The sequence below is a fragment of the Camelus dromedarius genome, chromosome 6 (genome assembly GCF_036321535.1).
Source record: "Camelus dromedarius isolate mCamDro1 chromosome 6, mCamDro1.pat, whole genome shotgun sequence".
NCBI lineage: Eukaryota > Metazoa > Chordata > Mammalia > Artiodactyla > Camelidae > Camelus > Camelus dromedarius.
In genome coordinates, this window is record NC_087441.1 from 28450935 (window position 1) to 28474712 (window position 23778).

A 23778-nucleotide genomic window follows, 5' to 3' on the forward strand; every position below is an offset into this window, starting at 1 on the left:
ATATGGTTAACTTAGGTTATGAGACAGTGAAAATAGTGCTGGGACACTGAGACGGAGCCCTGGGTGGCAGTTCAGGTCCAGTTCTCCCACAGCAGTGTGACCTTGGATAAGGCACTCGACCTCCTTATGACTATTTCCTCACTTAAAAAACAAGGCAAGTTCCCAAATATCTTTGCTTCCCACCTCAAGGATTGACTTAAGGAAGCCGCCTACAAACAGTAAAGCCCTCCGCCCCTGAAAGGCGTGCACGGCAAGCAGCTCCCAGGTCTCTGCAACTGGACGGACCCGCTCTTTCCATCTCTGCTACTGACATCACCTCAGTGATACACTGTGACTTTATGAGATGCTACTTCGATTTTCTTTGCCTTTAATGTTCTGCTGTTAATTCTTTGGGAAGCTCACTGATTTGAAATGACTTAAAAAGTCTCAGATTAAAGATGCCCTGACAACTGTGCTATCTTAGCGTGAAGGACAAGAAAATAAAAGTGAGGAAAGACCAAAACTATCCAAGCCCCTGTGTTTACGAAGACTTCATTATATCCGCACAGATCCAACAATTTCTAAGAGTGATGGAAAAAATGAAGAAAGGCGACAAGGGAAAACAATACATTTATTAAGAGGCATGAAAATGCATAAAATCACTTATAAATAAATGTAGTATAATTTACCCAGTGAAAAAATAGCTAAAATCCATGAGTAAACTGGATTTTATCTTTGAAATGATTACATATTTAATCTCTAATAATTTCCCCCTCCATCATGATCTCTTGGTAGCAGCAATTTTGATAATGATGATAGAAAAAGCTGTTACCAGCAATTATCATATGGGGGGGATTCTTCAAGAATTTGCTTTAAAAATAAACCAGTGCAAACAAATTCAGATTATAAGGGATACAGTAAGACCTGGAGCTTATCTTCAGAAAAGTAGAAAATAAAAATCCCAAACATTCATTAAGAAATGAAAAGAGAAAACTACATTTTGATCATTGAAAAATAATACATATGGACATTATAAAACATTCTTAACCAGTGACAGCAATAATTACATTTATAAATGTTCATTCAAGTACTAGTGATCAATAAACATTCAAAGTCTCATTAAAAGTAATGCTAGATACAGATACCGCAGACACACATTAACAGTGCTGCTTTTGATTCAACCACAAAAATTATGTCAACAGGACACAAGTGACCCTTAAAATACTGTAGATTTTTGTCTTTATATTTTAATCTGTGGAGACCCAAGGAACATCTCACAACAGCTAATTAAGAAGTCCTTTCTATAAAATGAATCTCGATATTACAGAAATAAACATTCGAAAACACAAGTTTAGCTTAAAAATAACAGGGCGGAATCAGTTTTCTTTGGCAAGAAATTGTTAATTCCTTACCAAATTTGGTTTGCTCTTGTGCAGACACTATCAGAACACTTCTTTGGTATTTACCAAAGAACTATTTAATGAGCTGAAAAGATTTCATAAACTCTAGTACCACGATAGCCATGTAGAGCTTATGTCAAAGTTGTGCTGAAATCAACATCACTTCCTTGATTACTGTTGTTAATGGATCTTCCTTCAAAAAGCTCCCTCCTAATTTTGGCCTGAGTCTCAGGCTTTAATAAAAGTTCCTTTATCTGTTTCACTTTGGACTGCAGAGCCATCCTTTCTCGATGCAAAGCTTCATTTATTAAGTCCTGGATTCCAATAGGTTTCTTGCCTATGGGAAAAAAAATTATATAATACATTTTACATACAAATGCCAATGAAAATCATTAAATTTTGGCACACTGACTTATCAAAAGAGAATTAAAAAGAAACCTTTAAAATGTTGCCCATATTTTATAGAAAAGGTTGCATTTCACCAAAAATATATCATTTACATGAAACAAAGGTATGGTAAATAAAGATCACTGCATAGCATCAGAACACGCAGGACAGACATGAAACATTATAGACTAACTGAATGGATAATAATTTCAACAGTGATCATTTTAAATGTAGCACTTGTTAGCTGTGTGTGTGTTCTGGCCTCAGATAAAGTAGTCAAATGCCCTGCTAAGTAATATAAATGGCAGTATTTCATTACGGCAAGGCCCCTTCCACGGTCTTTAATTTGAGTCCACGAGGCATAACCCAAAGTCCCCTTTCCCTTGGCCACAGCCAAGGGCAAGTGAAACTTGGGCCATTCTTCCTTCATAAATTAATTTCCTCCGATAGTCCCAACACTTCATTTCTCTTCTGCTGTGTTTCAGAAATGCAAACACATTGATCACGAAAGTATTAGGCAATCTCCACAGACTGGACAAGAGACACTTAAACAGCACAACGCAAATTAGTCCATTGACTCGGCAGAGGGGAGCGGGGATGCTTCGCACGGAGCAGCGGGGGCCTGCCTGCATTCGGGTCTCATTTCCTGTTGTTGTCACTGTCAGTGCCATTCCTATCAGCCTCTTCAGTTTTCACAGAGCTCCCATCCCCTGGCTTGTTTTTGTTCTGTGTTTCTTCCAGATACTGCTGGACAGCCTTGAGCACCGCATTCTCCACCAGCCTCTTACTGAGCCTTACCAGTTCAGCATCATCGGGCTCACCTCCATTCTTATCACCTACATTCCACAATAGAGAAGAGAGGTCACTGAGATCACATTGCCATAGAAACTCAGCATGCAAGGGCCAGCTGCTTCGGTTAGTTAGAAAGAGCAAGTGTCCTTCAATCTGGTAAACTTGGTCTACAAATCCAAGCACATTGGCTTGGCTTCTCATTTGGCATTTGCAGAAGCAGGAGACTGCCTGTTCCTGAAGACAGGCTGAAAAGCAGTTCATTAGCCCCAGTCTGAAAATACTCTACCCAGCAGTGCTGAAAGTTTCCCATTTCTACATGAAATTTTTGTTTTTCTCTCATCTGAAGCTAATTGTTACTATTAAAGTGCATGTGCCTACCACCTGGATCCTCAGACATGTGAAATCACCAACTAGACCTGTGTCTGATTCTCCTTCTCCACTACCAAATGCCAGGTAATTGAGATTTCCCAATCAACTGACTACGTAGGACCACTCACTTTAAAATGTTTGGCCTGACTTATCATTATTAAATTCTCAGCACTCCATGAAGACAAAAGCACTTACTACTGCCAGGAACTGGTTTAAAATAAGCTTGTGAAACAAATATTCTTTTTAATCTCAGTGCTATCACTGCAATTTAAGAAGTAGGAAACTCTTCAAAGAAGAGTTAAAATTATGATAGTAAGTTCCTAGATGTTAGTATGTTATGGCCATTTTGCTTCCCAGTTAGTGATCAAGGTTTAATTATCTTTTCATTTTACTGTAAAGGGGCTGGTTCTCACTATTAGAATGCTGCACACTTTCCATTTACTCTCTTCCTTGTCTCTCTTAACTGAGGAAAAGATCTAGGGAGCTCATCTCTCATGGCCATTCAGTCCTTCATCTCTTTCCATCCAGATGTGGACCCAGGAAGGCAGATGACAGGAAGCAAGGGCATCTGAGCACCTAAAACATTAAGTAAATGCTAACAGATCTCAAGGGAGTCATAGACAGCAATACAGTAATAGGAAGGGACATTAATATTCTACTTTCAACAATGGATTGATATCCAGACAGAACATCAAAAAGAAAACATTGGACTTGAACTATACTTGAGGCCAAATGGACTTAAGAGACATAGATAGAATATTTTATCCAGCAGCACTAGAATACACACTCTTCTCAAGCACACATGAAATATTCTCCAGATAGATTATATGTTAGGTCACAAAACAAGTCTCAGCAAATTTTTAAAAACTGACATCTTACCAAATATCTTTTTTGACCACAATGGCATGAAACTAGACATCACCAACAAGAGGGAAGAAAACTGGAAAACTCACAAATATGTAGAAATTAAACAAACACACATGAACAAACAACAAGTCAAAGATCAAATCAAAAGGGAATTTAAAAAAAAAATCTTGAAACAAACAAAAATGGAAACACAATAATACCAAAATTATGATTCAGCAGAGGCAGTGCTAAGAGCACTTTATAGCAATAAATGCTTACTTTAAGAAAAAAGCATGGTCTCAAGTGAACGCTCTAACTTTATTTCTCAAGAAACAAGAAAAATAACAAGCTAAGCCCAAAGTTAGCAAAAGGAAGAACATAAAATCTGGGCAGAAATAAATGAAATAGAGAATAGAGAAACAGTAGAAAAGATCAATGAAACAAAGGTTCCTTTTTTGAAAAGATAAAACAAAAGCAACAGACCTTTGGCTAGACTTACCAAGATAAAAAGAGACAACTCAGATAAACAAAATTATAAATGAAAGAAGAGACATTACAACTGATACCACAGAAATAAAAAGGATAGGAGACTACGATGAATAGCTATGCCAACAAATCAAACAACCTAGAAGAAATGGATAAATTCCTAGAAACATATAAACTTCCAGGTCTGAATCATGAAGAAACAGACAATCTAAACAAGTTCAGAATTGAATCAGTAATCCAAAACCTCCAATAACAACAAAAAAAGCCCAGGACAGGATGGCTTTATGGGTAAGTATTACCAAACATTTAAAGAAGAATTAACACTAATTCTTCTCAAACTCTGCCCCCAGCCCTGCAAAAAAAAACAAAAAAAAACAAAACTGAATAGGATCTAATGCTGTCAAACTCATCAAGCCAATTTTTCAGATGCAAAAAATCTCAACAAAATACCAGCAAACTAAATTCAACAGCACATTAAAAAGATCATACACCACAATCAAAGGATATTTATCCCTGGGATGCAAAGATGGTTCGATGTATGTAAATAAATCAATGTGATACACCACCTTAACAAAATGAAGGATAAAAATTACATGATCATCTCAATAGATGCAAAAAAATATGACAAATTCAACATCCTTTCATAATAAAAACTCTCAACAAGTTGGGTGTGGAAGGAACATAGCTCAACATAACAAAGGCCATATAGGACAAACCCACAGCCAACACAATGGTAAAAGTTTGAAAGTTTTCCCTCTAAAATCTGAAACAAAGCAAGGGTGCTCACCCTCACCACTCTTTTCCACATAGTAATTGAAGTCCTAGCAAGAGCCATCAGGCAAGAAAAAGAAAAAAAGGCATCCAAATCGGAAAGGAAGACATAACACGATTCTATGTATAATAAAGCCTAAAGACTCCACCCTAAAAAACTTTTAGATCTAATAAAGTTAGTAAAGTTTTAAGATACAAAATCAACATACAAAAACCAGTTGCATTTCTATTCAGTAACAGTGAACTATTTGAGAAAGAATTTTTTTTAAACCCCATTTAAAATAGAATCAGAAACAATGAAATACTTGGGAATAAATTTAACCAAGAAATACCCTATACACTGAAAACTATGTGAGACACTGATGAAAGAAATTGAAGAAGACAAAAATAAATGGAAAAATACCCCATGTTCATGGATTGGAAGAGTTAATATCATTAAAATGTCCAAAGTACCCTCAAGTTACCTATAAATTCAATGTAATCCCTACAAAAATTACAATGACATTTATTCACAGAAATAGAGAAAACAAACTCAAAATTCATATGGAATCGCAAAAGACCCCAAACAGCCAAAGTAACCATGAGAAAGAACAAAGCTAGAAGCTTCACACTTCCTGATTACAAAACGTATGGTACTGGCATAAGAACAGACATATGGAGCAGAATCCAGGGCCCAGACATAAACTCACACATATACAGTCAAATAATATTTGACAATGGATCCAATACTACATAGTGAGAAATGCATAGTCTCTTTAACAAGTGGATATCCACATGCAAAAGAATGACTGGACCCACTGGACCCCTATCTTACACAACTCACAAACATTTAACTCAAAATGAATTAAGGACTTAAATGAAAGCCCTGAAACCATAACATTCCCATAAGAAAACACAAAAAGCTCCTTGACATTGGTCTTGGCAATGTTTTTTTGGACGTGACACAAAAGGATCAAGCAACAGAAGCAAAAAGCAACAAGTGGACCTACATCAAACTACAAAGCTTCTGCACAGCCAAAGAAGCCATCGACAAAATAAAAAGGCAATCTACAGAATAGGAGAAAATACTTGCAAATCATACATCTGATAAAGGGTTCATATTCAAAATATATAAGGAACTCAGACAACCCAACAGCAAAAACACAAACAACCCTATTTAAAAAATGGGCAAAGAACTTGAATAGACATTTTTACAAAGAAGATATACAACTGGCCAACAAATACATGAAAAGGTGTTCAAATCACTAATCATCAGGGAAATGCAATCGAACCATAATGAGGTATCATTTCACACATGGCTACCACACGCTGAATGGCTATTATGAAAAAAAAAAAAACAACAAATAACAAATGCTGGTGAGGATGTGGAGAAATGGGAACCCTTGTGCACTGTTGGTGGGAATGTAAATTGGTTCCTCAAAAAATTAAAAATTGAATTACCATATCATCCATCAGTCCTACTTCAGCATATATATCTGAAGAAGATGAAATTCCTATCTCAAAGAGGTATCTGTGCTCCCATATTCATTGCAGCATATTTCACAATAGCCAAGACATGGAAACAAAGTAAGTGTCACATCAATGGTTGAATGGATAGAGAAAATGGGGGCGGGGGGTGTATGTGTGTGTGTGTGTGTTTGTGTGTATGTATATATAATGAATTATACAGCCATTAAAAAGCAAGAAATCCTGCCATTTGTGATATGGATGGACCTTGAGAGCATTATGCTAAGTGAAAAAAGTCAGGGAAAGACAAATACTGTATGATATCACTTACACGAAATCTAAAAACACTGAACTCATAGAAACAGAGCAGAATGGTGGCTGGCAGGAACTGATGGGCAGGGGGGTGGGAATATATGTTGGTCAAAGGGTGCAAACTTTCAGATATAAGATGAATACATCCTAATGTACAGTATGGTGACTGTAGTTAACAATACTGTATCATACACTTGAAAGTTGCTATGAGAATAGAGCTTTAATGTTCTCACCAGAAGAACAGAAGTATAATCATGTGAGGTGAAAGATGTGTTAGCGAACCTTATTGAGGCAAACAGTTCACTATATATATATATCAAATTATCACATTGTACACCTTAAACTTATATAATATTATATGGCAATTACACCTCAATAAAAAAGAATTAGAATGCTTACACATTAAAGGTCAGCTCAGTTTTGGAATATCACCCTTGACCTCTAGAAGACAACAGCCCAATGCTACACTTAACAACCTCAGATCTGGGTCAGGCAGATACAAAGGGTGTGAGCAGGAAGATGGACATTGTTTTCTTTCCTCACATGTAACAGGGATTGGAATATAAAAGCATATGTGTCAAGGGTAAGAACTGGCTCCCAACCCTCCTTCTGAACCCCATCACGTCTACTTAACACACATCGGGGACCAATTCCGCTTATAACCATCGTTCCTAGCAATATCCTTGCTTAAGAGAGATGGGGTAAAGGCCCATCCAGACCCGCTCCCAGTGGAAGGACTTAGCAACCACTTTCATCTCAAATGCGGCAACATGACACCCCAGATCCGTGACCAAAAGTCCTAGACAGGATATCTGCCATGTAAAATATGCTTAGAATTGAGTAAGATTCAACTCAGTAATATCTATATAGAACTTACTGAACATAAATTTATGTCCAGATATTATTAAAAGAAAGATGAAGAAACTCATTACTAATACCACATTTGGGGGCCGTTTAAGACTATTTTTATTGGTAAGAAAGAATGAGTATATTGCCTAATATTTAGAAGATTAGGGTTAGCTATCTTAATCTTACAATGCAGTGTTTACACGGTACAGATGACACCTTGGGATGTGTTACCTGGAACTATTTTATAGTGGCTCTTTAAATTTAAAAGGGGAAAATCAAACTTCAAGTGAAGGAATACTTCTTAAGGACCCTTTAAAACACTGTAAATGATTCAATATCCACTACCCTACTTGTGTTCTGCATCTCAGCCAAGGATTGCACTCCTGAGACTCTTCCTGCCCCCAGTCAGCTTTAAGATAACATCACTCATCACATTACTGATACATCATCAGTAAGATAATAGGATTGGATTTAAGTCTAATCATAACTCCATCTCCAAGATGTCCTTCAGGTCAAAAAAATCTGTGCGTCAGTGATTTCTCTCTGAAATGAAGTGTCCGTGTTACTTCAAACTATTAAGACATTTAAGACACAAAAATCTTCCCACAAAAAGTTAATTTTCCCTTCTGACTTTCCCATTTCTGTTTATGTTTTTACTATTATCCAAGTCAACCAAGCTCAAAACAAGATGGTCACCATCTTTCACTCCTTCCTTTCCCTGGTCAACCCACTTTATCACCAAGCCTTATCAATGTGCCTTTCACAACTTCTCCCTTCTTCAGTGCATCTAGTGTAATATCTTTAGATTAGTATCTCTAAATATCCCTTTTACTCTCCATTGTCTCTACAGGAAAATTTTAACTTGTCTTATAAGGCTTTCCAAAGTTTACCTTTGGTGATCACTCACAATTGCCACACTTCCACTGCCAACTTCCAACATCTCCTCAGGAACCTCTACACCATTCCCTATTTCTAGGCAGACCTTCCTCTTCCTCAACAATTAAAGTCCCACCTGCTCCATGAAGCCTTCCCTGACTGACTCAGCTAGAAGTGATGAGCTTCCAACAGATGACAATAAGACTGACTCCATGTATAGTACATGGTCACTTGGCCATTCATTCAGTAAGTGAGGACTCACTATGTACTTGGCTATTTTCGCCTATGGTGATAATACCACAGAGAAAAAAACAAAGTCCACTGGTTTTCTCTCTTAAATTTCTTTACAAATCAGGAGCATCACTTTTCAATGGATTTATTCAGCTACTACTGATTCAGTATCTACTTCGCTAAAGACACATCTTGAGTACAGAAACCACGTCCTAGCTGTCTCAGTTATCTCCCCCTCTGCTACTACATGGCACGGTTTATTGAATGCAGTAAGGGCTCAATAAACACGTGTCAGTCAAGTGAATTGCTGATTAAAGTCCTTGCAGGCAGGAGCAACACTTTCTAAATGTTCCTATTTTCCTGTAAGTAATAGCACAACATGGCCAGAATTTTAAGTTTAATATTACATTTACAATGAGAACAGAGAATTCCAGAATAATCTAAATATCAATGTGAAAATCTCCAACCATTTTGCTGGATAAACGTGGTCAGTAGGCCAAAATATCCAGTCTATGGGACAAATAGTATCTACAATAACAAACTAATTAAACCAATCAACAAAAAATAAAAAAATGTATAAATGAATCTTTCAGACCTGTCCTGGATTCTTGCCTCCCCTCTGATTTCCCCACAGCATCCTCAGACTATCAACGTCAGCCCAGGGAAGAGCCTATCAGAAGGCCCACTGCAGAGCTCCGCAAGAACGCAGCGGTTCAAGATATGTGTATCTTCGTTCCAGGGACACCTTATTTGTGTTCCCACTTTTATAAGTCGACTTAATTCAACTTAATTAAAAGAGCCACTTTAGGATTAAAGTTATGCTGTATTTTTCTTCTGCCCATTACTTAAATAAAGGCATCTGTCTCCCACAGTGACCTTTAAGATAAATGACTGAATTCATTTTATCTGAAGCCTTGTTAACGATGGCAGTTCAATGTGTCACTGCAAGGTACATGATCTATCGTTTGATATTCCAACAAAAGTACACAGAAGAAATACTCCAATATATGCAGCAACCTCTTGACAGAAATATTCTTTTTTGGTCTACCTAGGTTACTTAACATCATACCTATTTAAAATGACAGATTAACCTTTGTCTTTGACACTGTTTTTCTTTTTTTTAAGAAATCCCCCCTTATGGTGTCATACAGAGCTACAGTAATCAAAACAGTGTGGTACTGGCATAAAAACAGACATATGGATCAATGGAACAGAATAGAGAGCCCAGAAATAAACCCACAGACCTGTGTTCAATTCATCTTCAACAGAGGAGGCAAGAACATACAATGGAGAAAAGACAGTCTCTTTGGCAAGTGGTGTTGGGGAAATTGGACAGCTGCATGTAAATCAGTGAAGTTAGAACACTCCCTTACACCATACACAAAAATAAACTCAAAATGGCTTAAAGACTTAAATATAAGACAAGACACTATAAACCTCCTAAAAGAAAACACAGGCAAAACATTCTCTGACATAAATCTTAGTAATGTTCTCCTAGGGCAGTCTACCTAGGCAATAGAAATAAAACTAAAAATAGACAAATGGGACCTAATTAAACTTATAAGCTTTTGCACAGCAAAGGAAACCATAAGTAAAACAAAACAACAACCTACAGAATGGGAGAAAATCCTTGCAAATGATGCAACTGACAAAGGTTTAATTTCCAGAATATATAAACAGCTCATACAACTTAATAACAAAAAAACAAAAAACCCAATCCAAAAACCGGCAGAAAAACTAAACAAGCAATTCTCCAATGAAGACATACAAATGGCCAATAGGCACATGAAAAAATGATCAATATTGCTAATTATTAGAGAAATGCAAATCAAAACTACAACGAGGTATCACCTCACAACAGTCAAAATGGACATCACTAAAAACTCCACAAACAATAAATGCTGAGGAGGGTGTGGAGAAAAGGGAACCCTCCTACACTGCTGGTGGGAATGCAGTTTGGTGCAGTCATTATGGAAAACAGGATGGAGATTCCTCAAAAAACTAAAAATAGACTTATGATCCAGCAATCCCACTTCTGGGCATATATTTGGAGGGAACTCTAATTCGAAAAGATACATGCACCCCAATGTTCATAGCAGCACTATATACAATAGCCTAGACATGGAAGCAACCTAAATGTCTATCAACAGATGACTGAATAAAGAAGTTGTGGTATATTTATACAATGGAATACTACTCTGCAATAAAAAAGAATAAAATAATGCCATTTGCAGCAACAGGGATGGACTTGGATATTGTCATTCTAAGTGAGGTAAGCCAGAAAGAGAAAGAAAAATACCACATGATATCACTCATATATGAAATCTAAAACAGAAAAAAGAGGACACTAATGAACTCATCTACAAAACAGAAACAGACTTGCAGACAATAGCAAACAATTTTATGGTTACCAGGGGAAAGGAGGTGGGAAAGGATAAATTTGGGAGTTTTGAGATTTGCAAAGGTTACCCACTATATAAAAATAGACAAAAAAACAAATTTGTTCTATATAGCACAGGGAACTATATTCAATATCTTGTAATAACCTTTAATGAAAAAGAATGTGAAAATGAACATATGCATGTATATGCATGACTGGGACACTGTGCTGTACACCAGAAATTGATGCATTGTAACTGACTATGCTTTAATTAAAAAAAAAAAAAAGAATGGCAGACACTGGAGCACTGATAACACTAAATGCTGACAAGGATGTGGATCAACAGGAACTTTCATTCATTGCTGATGGAAAGGCAAAATAGTACAGCCACTTTGGAAGAGAGTCTGGCAGTTTTACACAACTAAACACATTCTTATTAAATGATCCAGCAATTCAAGCAAACCCTTGGTATTTACCCAAAAGAGCTGAAAACATATGTCTCCACAAAAACCTGCACAGGGATGTTATAGTGCCTTTACTCATAACTGCCAAAACTTGGAAGCAACCCAGACATTCTTCAACAGGTGAACAGATAAATTGTGGTACATCCAGATAACAGAATATTATTCAGTGCTAAAATGAAATGAGTTACCAAAGCATGAAAAGACATGAAAGAACCTTTGATGCCTAATACTCAGTGAAAGAAGACAATCTGAAAAGGCTACATACTGTACAATTCCTACTGTATCAAATATGGAAAAGGCAAAAGTATGGAGACAATAAAAACATCAGTGGTTGTCACGGGTTTGGGGGAGTAAAGAAAGGGGGTGAATAATCAGAGCATGGTGTATTCTAGTGCAGTGAAAATACTCTGTATGACACCATGATGATGGATACATGTCATTACACACGTGTCCCAGTGCACAGAGTGTATACCACCAAGAGTGAACGCTAACATATGGGTGGACTTTGGGTGATTATGATGCATTGGTGTACATTCATCAGTTGTTAACAAGCATCTGCTCCGGTGGGGGATATTGATAATGGAGGACCTTACGCACATGTAGGGGCAAAGGGTATATGGGAAATCCCTGTACCTTCCTCTCAATTTTGCTGTGAACCTGAAACTGCTTTAAAAAGTCTCAATTTTAAGAAAATTCTCACATGCTGACATCCCAACTATCAAAATTTCATTTGGTACCTGAATGAAGGCTTCCTAAGCCCCTGCCCATCATGTGCACAATTTTGCCCTTCTCACTGCAGCAGCATAATGCGTCCTCTTTAGAAACAGAACTTTTTTTTAACTGAGCTTACCTTTTCTGTCAACTACCTAGATTCAAAGAAACACTAAATATAGATCTATAGGCTCTTCAAAAAGCTGGGGTGGCTCACTCAGCTTCCCTGCACACCACCTGCAACTTGTCTTGAGATAAGGGACAGATCAAGAATTGCCCCCAAGTGCACACTGAAGCTGACACTATCCTTGGATCTTTGTCTGCCAACACTGCAGAAAACAAGAGTTCCTGTAAAGGAAGCTCCCCTCCTCTTGTCAAATACCTATGCTCTCCCCCACCCCAGCACTCACATCAGACAATACTTTCAGAAGTAAAACACCAAAACCATATTTTAAATGCTTTCTAGAATATAAGTTTCAGAGAGGAAAGAACCATGCCTTGGTAAGTTTTATTCTGGATACAGTAAGCCCAGAATAAATTAAAAAACGATGCTGCCTTATGGACCAAAGGACAACCCCGGGGGTTCTGGAGGCCACTACACTCCAACACCCACCCTCACCATTTTTAATTGGAAGGGCGGGGGTGGACTGCAGTTATACTGACCAGTAGCCTGACTAGTAGGAGATAAGGTCCCATGGTCAGCCTGAGTGGTCGGGGCCAAAGGTGCCATGATACCAAAGGGTTCTGAACCCCTCGGGTCTTCTGTTAGTGCAGCTGGCACCTCCAGAGCCTTCACCTCCCTCCACTGTTCCCTGAGTCACTGCCTGAAGCCAGCCCCCTCACACTTCTCTGTAGGAACCCCCAAACCACACGGCTTGGGACGATTTCTATGACTTGTATCCTCTAGGCTGTTCTTCATAAGGTCATATCCAAGATGGGGTGAGACATATGCACTGATGTCTGTAGGCCAAACAGCCTACCAAATGGCTCTTTCCAGACATCGCATAATAGCCTCCCAGATAAGCTTCTCTTTTTCTGTCGGTAACATCAGTTTTCTGAGTCCACACTACGATCCACATTGTTCTCTACAGTTTTGGCTGTGATGCTGCCATTTCATCCCGGGAACTGGATGAGCGATACAGAACTATCAGGGGTGGCGTGACAGGACTCCTACTATGTGTGTAAGGAGGGAAAATGCGGCATAAATATGGGTTTGAAATCCAGTTTTGCCATTGTCTATCTGCCCAGCCTTGTTCACAATATCTCTAAACTTAAATTTCCCATCAATGCGCCACTCATGAGGATAACAGAGCTTGCACTGCTGTTGTAAACATAAGAGAGAAAGTATGGAAAGGGCCTAACGTCATGCCTGGAACATAGTGGGCTCTCAAAATATGATAATTATTTTATTGGTACATTTTATACATGAGCTATGATTCTGAGTTCAATTTATCTTAAGAAGAATGGGCTCAATACCTACTAAATACCAATCATTAATTTACTCAGTTTATGAAGTGCTAACAATGTGTCATTACTAAGCATTTAACAAGAAGTAAGATACAGCCTCTGACCAGATAGGAGTCAATTCAGGAAGGTGACCCATAAACAATGACTGCAAAGCTGTAAGTGAAGTGCTGTAATAGCAGGTGTTCAAGGTCCAGCAGGGGTGATAAGGGACAACAAGGTTAAGATTCACAGAGGAGATACTTCCGCTCAGTGAATAACTGTTTGCAGGCACAGGGTAAGGGGACGCAGGAAGGTTTCCAGATATGCCAAAGGCATGAGTGACAAAAGAATGAAAATGCACGATGTACGTGCGGACCTGGAGGTCCCTCCATAGTCCTGGCATAGAGAGTTCAGTTCAGAGCGCCATGGGTGTGGCGGGGGGGAGGGGCGTGTGTAGGGGGCAAAGGTAGGGAGCAGGTGGGGGTGGAGGGCTCTACAGACCATGCCATGGAGTCCAAGAGCATTCTAACAGGCAGCTACTGATGGATGTTAAGCATAGCATATTTCAGAAAACTGTGATTGCCATGTGGAATATGGGAGAAGGACTAGAGAGGGGCAAAAACAGAGACAGGATTTTGCAACAGACAAAAAGAGAGACAATGAGAACCTGAACTATGGTAGATGCAACAGGAAAGAAAGCAACACGTTAAAAAGAGAATGGAGAAACAGGAATATTGACCACTGGGCCAATTTAATCAAGGGGAGGGTGTTAAGGAAAGAGGAAAAAATATATATCCAAAAAAACAAATACATATATATGAAGAGATGATGGCCCAAACATTTGAAATGCAATAAAAACCATAACCCTAAAATTAAGAAGCTCAGAAAATATCAAGCATAAGAAATGTGAAGAAAATCACACCAAGGAACATCATGATCAAACTGCTGAAAACTAGTATAAAAGAAAATCATAAAAGCAGCCAAAGGAAAAAGGAGGTGTTACACAGAGGAACAGAGACGAGAATGAGCGCAGACGTACTCATCAGAAACAATGCAAGCCAAAAGACAAGAGTCCAACGTCTTTAAAACATTAAAAGAAAAGCAGAAAAGGCAACACAGAACTCTTTATGGGGACACATTATCTTTTAAAAATGAGGGTGAAAGAAAGATCTTTTTCAGACACATAAAGGCTGAGTTAATCCAGCATCAGCCAACCAGCACTAGAAGACACATTAAAGGAAAAACTCAGGCAGCAAAAATGAGACCAGACGGAAATTTGGATCTACTTGAAGATGAGAAAAGAACTAAAAACTGTACATACACAGATTAAAAATAAAAGACTTTCTTTCATTCTTAATCTTAAATCTAAATCTTAATCTCCTTAAAAGACAAATAACTGTTTTAAATAGAGTTTATAAAATATGTAGAAATAAAGGATATGGCAACAACAGCACGAGCACTGAGAGGGGAACGGCAGTAACCATCCTAAGGTTCTTATGCTGAATGTGCAGGAGCCCAGTATTATCTGAAGGCATTCCATCACAAAGTAAGGATGTATATCTAAAACCCTAGAGCAACCACCAAAGCAAAAATAAAAGAGGCTTAACTAATAAACTAACAATGAATGCAAGATGAAATCCCAAAACTTCTTAATACAAAATAAGGCAGTGAAAGAGGAGAAAAAGGAACAAAGAGCAGAAAACCACAAGCAAGGTGGGAGCTTTAAACTCACCCACGCTGGAATGATATAAAACAGAAGATGGTCTAAACACTCCAATAAAAGGTCAGAGGTTGTTAATTTGGATAAAAAACATGAATTGACTATGATGTCTACAAAAAATCCACTTCAAATATAGACACACAGAGAGGTTAAGGGTAAAAGGATGGAAAAAGATGTGCCATGCTAACACCAATCAAAAGCAAGCTAGAGAATTGATACCAGACAAGGCAGATTTCAGAAAAAGAGAATATTACCTGCCATAAAGAGGGACAGTTTAAAAGGGACTCAATTCATGAAGAGGATACAAAAATCCTATATATGTGTGCACCTAATAGCAAGAGCTTCAAAGTGCCCGAAGCAAAAACCAAAAGAACTGAAAGTATTACAGAAATCCACAATTATAGTTCGAGATTTCAAGACCACCCTTATAGTCGACAGAATGAGGAGAAAAAAAATTCAGTACAAACACAGAAGACTTGAACACTAGTAACCAAATCCACCTGATAATTATAGAACACTCCACCCAACAACAGCAAAACACTCGCTCTTTTTAGTTTATAGAAAACCTTTACAAAAGGAGATCATTTTCTGAGTCATGAAACAAATCACAATAAATTTTAAATGACTGAATTCATCCAGTGCATGTGCTCAAACCACAATGAAGTCAAATGAAAACTCAGTCACAGAAAGATATCTTTAAAGGATATTTTTAAAGTCAACTGTATTTCTACATACTAGCCATAAGCAACTAAAAATTGAATTTTTTTATCATTTTTTAATAGCATAACACATGAGACAGGGACAATTTAACAAAATGTATACAATATCTAAACACTAACACTTACAACATTTCTTGAAAGGTATTAAATAAAACCTAAAGAAACAGAGAAAGAAATTACACCCATTGATTGAAAGACTCAATATTTCTTAGATGTCAATTCTCCGTTAATTTTTCTATATATGCAAAACTATAGTTTTGCAATCAAAATTCCACCAATCTTTTTCATAGAAATTAACAAGTTAATTATAAAATGTATATGAAACTGTAAAGGAATTAGAACTGCTGAAACAATTTTTTTAAAAGAACAACAAAGTTAGAAAACTTATACTACCTAAATTTAAGACTCATTTTGAAGCTATAGAAATGGAGTCAGTGTGGTACTGGCATAAAGACAGGCATACAGATCAATGAAACAATCCAAAATCCAGCCTTACAAACGTATGGCCAACTGATTTTCAACAAAGGTACCAAGACAGTTCAACCCAGAGAGAAATGGTGCTTAGAACAATGCAAAAAAAAAAAAAAAAAAGAACCTCGACCCTCATCTCATACATACCAGATATAAAAATGAACCTAAAATGGATCATAGACCTATTATAAGAGTTAAAATTACAGTGTGTCCAGAAGAAAATATAAAACTGCTCAGTGACTTTGGATTAGACAAAGATTCTTAAATAGCACACCAAAAGCACAATCTATCCTCCAGAAAGGATAAGGTGGATTTCATCAAAATGTAAAACTTTTGCTCTTCTTAAGATACTGTTAATGAAAAAAAGAGCAAACCACAGACTGGGCGAAAATATTTGCAAAACATATATACATAATACATATATACATAAAACATATAAAGTGTAACGAGAATACAAAAACCACAACTTGGTAAGAAAAAAAATTGAAAACAGCCAAAAAGAATTGAAGAGTTACTTCACAAATGATATACGGATGGCCAATAAATATATGAAAAGATACTCAATCCCATTAGCCATCAGAGAAATGCAAGTTAAAGTCACAACAAGATACTACTACTCACCCACTAAAATTAATACTTAAAAGATTAACAATATCAAGTGTTGGCGAGGATGTGAAGCAGGCAGAACTCCTGTTGCTGGTGGGAATGCTAAAATGGCATAAACATTTTGGCAACATAAAAACATTTTGACAATTTCTAATAAAAGGTTTTCCTATGAAGGTCGGCCAAATTCTTACCATGCAACCCAGTAATCTCATTTCCACCTAGGATTGAAAACAAGTGAAATGAAAGAAAATGCTCACACAAAAACCTACACGTGAATGGTTGCAGGAGCTTTATTCATAATTGCCCCAAACTAGCAAAAAACCAAAATACTTTCAACTGGTGAATGAATCAATAAGCTATGGTCTATCCACCCAATGCAATCACACTGAGGAATACAAAGGAGTGAATACTGAGAGTACAAGACAGGTGAATCTAAGGTGCATTCTGCTAAGTGAAAGCAGCCAGAGTCAAAAGGCTGCATACTGTATGGTTTCATCTTTATGACATCCTGGGAAAGGCAAAACCATCGGAAACAGACCAGTGGTTGCCAGGGACTGAGGATGAGGACAGGAGTTACAGCTGCAACAGCTGGATACAGCTAAGGGAGCATATGAAGACAGTGGAACTTGATTGTGGTGATTAAAACTCAGAACTGTACACACACAAAAAAGAGTAAATTATCCTGTATGTAAATTACACCTCAATTTTTTTAAAATGCTAATGAGAACAATTTCTTCCCCACGATGAGGAACCACTGAGGGGTCTCCTGAGATCAACACATGAACTCGCTGGATGGACTGGTGCCCCGTGACTCTGCAGTCAGGCTGGAGCTGGTGATGAGGATGACCTTCTCAGCTCCCCTCTCTGTTCTAAGACACCCATCTCACCTGTGCTGTCTGCAGCTGCAGGCCTCAGAGTCTCAGGTCTTTTCCTTCTGCATCACATTTTTCTCTTGTGTTCAATATCAAAATTGGAAAATAATTTCCTGTGAAGCAGACCGAGGCAGTTTCTGATCACGAATAAACTCAAATCATTTTCATTCTCCCCCTCAGTGTATCAGAAGTGTATCACTTGCTCCACTCTCCTCAAAAACGGCAAACTAAATTGGTACCCATCGCTTGATTGACAAGTGATTACCATTACTCTGTTCCTGAAGTCTATTTCCCAGGGGGCACTGTGCTCACTGTGGTTTGTTCTGTTCACATGTTTTGCCTTGTATTGTTCATAGGCTCCTATTCTGCTCTTCCATATCATAAAATGCTATTAAATAGAAACCCTGGTTGTACCCTCTCTGAATTTTGATTCCTGTATTTGTTCGGGTAGGAAGAGGAGGAGTCCTCAATAACCCTGACCGTTGGCGCAGGACCACTTTATGTCACTTTGTGCAAAACCGATGGCGAGGTGCAATTTGAGTGGTGATAACAGAAGCAGGCATTCCAAACACAAGTTCTAGTGCAAAGAAGTATTGACAGAAGAATGGCTATCATTGGAAATTTATTCTTATGACTAAGAAGAAATAAACAGAGTTTCAAACATGTCAAAAGCATAAATTCCTCAATAATCATGCTCTTGTCTGGCAGAAGAACAAGGCTAGAAAAGGAGCAGTGCTTCGAATCTTAAAATGACTGCGTTTTGTAACTTACTGTCTTCTATTTAAGAGTTTTACCTAAAACTTAAAAACACAACTAACTGAAATTAATTTTTACTTGTTTGGGCAACACACCTGCTCATGATAATATATATGTTTCTTTCTAGGCCAATATTCCAGGCTAGGAGTTGATTCAAGCAGAAATAAAAGTCAGTTTCCTGTTCTGAAGGCAACATTCACCAAGGTAGATCAGCGGCAGACACGCTGCCCTCTAACTGGTGAAATAAATCATAATTGTAGGTATCACCTTACTCTTATCAGCAATAAGGACACACCCAGATCAGAAGGTTCCACAGGTGGAGCAAAACCCCATGGTACCAAGTACTTACGGCCTTAACAGGAAGACACCCTTCCGTTTGTTTAGGTAACACTTCACACTTTACACAGTGCCTTCAAAGAAATCTTACTAAATAAGTAACGTGTTATTCTTCCATATTACAAATAAGAACAGTGACATATGTGAGGCTACCTAAACTGTCTAATACCACGTAGAAATGATGGAAGCTACAGCTCTCACTCAGAATCAGGAAGATCAGTTCACCCAGGATACCTACCCCAGGCAGATACTCCCCAGCTCTCCGGTGCACCCTCACCCCGAGGGAGATTAAGATATCCATGTGAGAAATACTGCATCATCTAATGACTGGTTGACGGGAAAACAGAAAGATTCAGAAGGTTTCATTCGCAGGCTGAAATTTTTATACTAAATAATGGATGTTGATTACTGCAGCACAATCCCTCGCTCCCTTCCTCCCCTGTCTGTCCACACATTCACTGAGCACCTTCATCTGTGATAAGCATTGCTGCTGTGAATACAGAAATGAATCCAACACGGGCCCTGCCTTCAGGACACCTGCAACCGAGTAGAGAAAGAAACAGGTGCTAATGATAAGGGATCACGAATGCTCTGAAGGAAAGAGGCACAATACAGAGTAGTCATCTCTATTGAGGGAAAAATATCAAAAGAAGGTTTCCTATCAGAGGTGATGGGTGAGGTGGATCTTGTGAAATGAGGGTTTCTCAGGTGAAATGACATGTCAGGGAAGTAAGACCAGCCTGGACTGTTTGGGAAACCACAGACCTCATCAGTCGAGTATAAAGTGACTGGGGAGGTGGGAGGGAGGGAGGATGGCGAGGATGGGAACGGATGCAGGAGGGACCACAAGGGCTCCTGCAGGACACGCTGCAGACCGTGACGTCACTTGATTCTAGAGCATCCATTATGATCAAATTACACTCCTCGATTCTGAGATACACAAAAATTATTAAGGCTTGTCTTCAAGGAACTGCTTGTTTCCACCCATGAAGTATAATGTTGAAGAAAATCAGACTTTCACAACCATGCAAATGCTTAAAAATGTAAGCTTGGGTCTGAGAACATTCCTGCTATTTTATAGGAAAACATCAGACAGGCCACTACCCAGTGATTTTGGTTCATTTCGTTTTAGGCTCGATGCAAAGCACTAGTTTTTAAGCTTATGAGAGAGACAAAAAATAAGCATAACTACAGTATGATCAACAGCATCATAAATACTTTAAATATCACACACAGGTTGAAAGAAATCATATTTTTTAAAAGTATTCAAAACATCTCTCTCTCTAATGCATCCCTGGCCATTCCTCTGGGCAGGTCATACACGTGAATAAAGAAACTTCGCACACAGTCAATGCTGAGCTCCGAGCCCTGGAACTCGTTTTCTCCAACTGTAAAACGGGGCGAGTCAGCCTGCTCTGCCCTCTGAGAGGCTCTGGGGGGACAGCGTGAATCCACAGGGAGGAAAGAGGTGCTGGAGGCATTGTCACTGCTCAGCCCCAGCCCTGACCACGACACTCCTCACCGCCCCTCTTCATCTGAGCCCCCACAGCCCTCGCCTGCACAGCCAATTTGTTCATTACACACAGTCTCTTCATATTAAAAAAAAAAACCCTGAGGCTTGGTGAACTCACAAATGTATTGCTTTAGCCTCAGGAAGAATGACTGAAAAAAGTAATTTAGGGTATTCTTTCCTTTTCTCAATGACCTAAGACTAGCAATTTACTAGAGGCTTCCAAAAAGCATTCAGACAAAACTCAAATGATTTGTGCAAGTTCTCTTTGGTGATCTCTCTGCTCAATAAAGTTCTCGGGATATGTGAATTCTTACTGTAGGAAATTAAACAGCATTTGAACTTATTGAGTAATTGCTGATGGTTTGCACATGTAAGCTCATTTCTTCTACCAGTGGATGTTTGCGTCTCAAGCTCTTGATCTCTAAATAGGAAGAAACGCTTCCAGTCAAAGGAATTCCAGGGATCAGTTAGAAACACACACGTGGTACCGCGGTGGACAAAGAACAATCACTACCTTGCTGGGCTTCCTCTCCAGGCCCCTCTAGAGGCCAGCTTGATGTCCCTGGGGAAAGCAGGGCACTGGAGAGATGGTTCGAAGGAGATCAGAGATGATGGTGGTCCTGTCCCCAACGCTGTCCACTGCTCCTCTCTGGGGACAAACCAGAGCTGCCCCCACCCCCCACCACTGCTTAGTGTTTCTTCCCAAGAGCCTCAAAGGTTGAAGAGCCAATTTTCTTCACCACCAGCTTCTTCAAAGACCTAGTTAAGTCCTGCCTATCAAGTCCCAAGCCTTTGCATACTTATGTTTCCATAACATGTAGGAGATAATTTTCATTGTAATAATTATATTTATGAATCCTTTTAATAATAATAAACCTACCTAATATGAATTGCCTATTATGTGCCTGGCTTTTTTTTTTCACACATTTAAATCAAAAGATTACCATTATTATCACTGCTTTACCTAGGAAGCACCAAGGGTCAGAAAAGCCAAGAGCCTCGCCCTAGTCTACACAGCTAAAGAATGGCAAAGCTGGGACTCGAACCACACTCTCGCCATTACACCGCCATGCTGCTTTATGTCCAGCAGTTGGAAATACATTCCTATGATATGCTGTACGATATTTTTATCTCTAAAACGAGACTTCCAACCAGAAAATACTTATAATGCTTCCTGTTAAGCTACAGAGTCAATACTTAGCCTGGAATCCAAGGCCCCCTTACTTACTAGCTCTGTAGCCTTGTGGAATTTGCTTAACCCCTCGAAGGGTCACTTTATTTGTAAACCAGGGATAACAGCAGTTCTATACCGAAGGGCTGTTATGAAAATTAAATAAGATAATAATACAAAGCACTTAGCACAATGCTCCCCTTACAGTAAGTAGTCGACAAAATTAGCGACTATTATTACTGTTTTGATTTAAATGAAAGGTATACTATGAGGCTCTTTCAGTTCATACAGCTACAAGGCTATTTGTTCATGAGCTCCTTGCTATATGTCTCCGTAAGCAAACATGATATGGGCAACTTATTCACTTTATACAATTGGAATAACTGCCAATAAGGAATGTATGCATTGCTCTCTACAGTTTACACTTACATTTTTTGCAACTAAATGATGCTCCTTCTTAGGTATAGAGAAGAGCTACAGCTAATTAATCTTGCAAAATGTCTTCAAGCAGACATGTGAACAGACAGTAGTTAAAACAGTGAGATACAGACGGTTTTAGGTTTCTGGATGCACCAACTGAAATGTAAGGCATTGAAAATACTGATTTTCTGAATTTGAAAATTACAGTGGGTAAAAATAATCACATCAAGTTTAGTTTATATGCAGCTTTCCAGGAACACATCTACTTCAGAATGTGTGACATGACCATGTGGTGAACATCATAGCCCTTCAGAGGCTCAGCTCAGCTCTTGTCTTCCTAGTAGAGCCATTACAGACGTTCAGTCACAGCATTTCTTCCCATTCATTTATCCACTCATCGCTGAATACTCAAAAGACTTGAGGTAATTAGTGGCAAAAAAAAAATACAATAAAAGTACACTATCAATAAAAAGTAAAACTCAGGATGAAGAAAAAACATAAACTATAGTACTAAGTAAAGAACAGGAAACACAGGTCACAGAAGTACCGATCCCGAGAGCCATGAAATGGATCTGAGCTTCCTGATATTCGGAGTGAAAGAGGATGCATGGTAGTTCTTCTTGTCTAGAGTCAAAAAAACAAATCATGGCTCCTTCAGGATCAGAGTAACTACTCCATCGCTGCCCACTTCCTCTGAGCTCCAGGCCACAACCATTCTACAATGTTTGGCCCCAAATCCCTTCCTCGCCCACCCTCCAGCCTTTCTGGTAAGAGCGTCCACTCATTTCGCCCCTTCAGGTACCTGCTCGTCTCATGTTCCACAGGGCCCTAGCAGGGCTGCTGGTCTACCAGAGCTGCCAGTGGTTCATACGGTACGCGTACACTTTTTTAAAGTGCCCCTTCCTCAAGACACTTCATTTCTATTTCTTGAAAAATTTTCAAAATATACTTTTGTTATTATATTCAGGTACTGTATGCCATAATACATAAATTACAATGTCTCTGATATGTATAGTGCCCTCCAGGGTTGTGTAGTTTACAATCTATACCTTCCCTCAGATTTTACATATGGGAATTAGAAGAGAGGAACCCATTCTACTCGCATGCTGAAAAGTAACAATGCTCCCCAGAGCTGCTGGAAGTCCTATCCTCATCACTGAGGGAAGCCTGAGAAGGTGAGGATGCAGGAGCTGCTGGAAGCCACAGCTCCCACCCGCAGGTGATGCCTGAGAGGGTGAGACTGCAGAAGCTGAAAGAAGAGACGGAGGGATGGAGGGCTAACAGTGCCTGTAAGTCAGTCTCAAGGTCAACTCTACCACGTCTTGTTTGCCTGTGTGAGCCAACAGGTTCTGTCCTTCAATAAATAAATAAATAAATAAACAAACAAACAAGTGTGTCTTGATGTACGTGACTTCCCAGCATCTATCCTCTCACCACCCTGACTCTTTT

At 38.7% G+C, this 23778-nt stretch overlaps 1 protein-coding gene across 5 annotated transcripts in view; it reads right to left on the bottom strand.

Moving 5' to 3' along the window:
* Nucleotides 1-591: 591 nt before the first annotated feature.
* The window catches only part of AKAP7 (A-kinase anchoring protein 7), a 105179-nt gene continuing 81992 nt past the window's right edge, over nucleotides 592-23778 (bottom strand). For 2 of the 5 annotated variants that reach the window (XM_031455882.2, XM_064486701.1), the window contains one exon: nucleotides 592-1716. In XM_031455882.2, coding sequence (XP_031311742.2) covers nucleotides 1511-1716 — 206 coding nt within the window. In that variant the 3' untranslated portion in view covers nucleotides 592-1510. Of the gene's footprint in view, nucleotides 2603-23778 lie in introns of all 5 variants that reach the window. The other 3 variants (XM_064486699.1, XM_064486700.1, XM_064486698.1) reach the window with 3 other exon arrangements.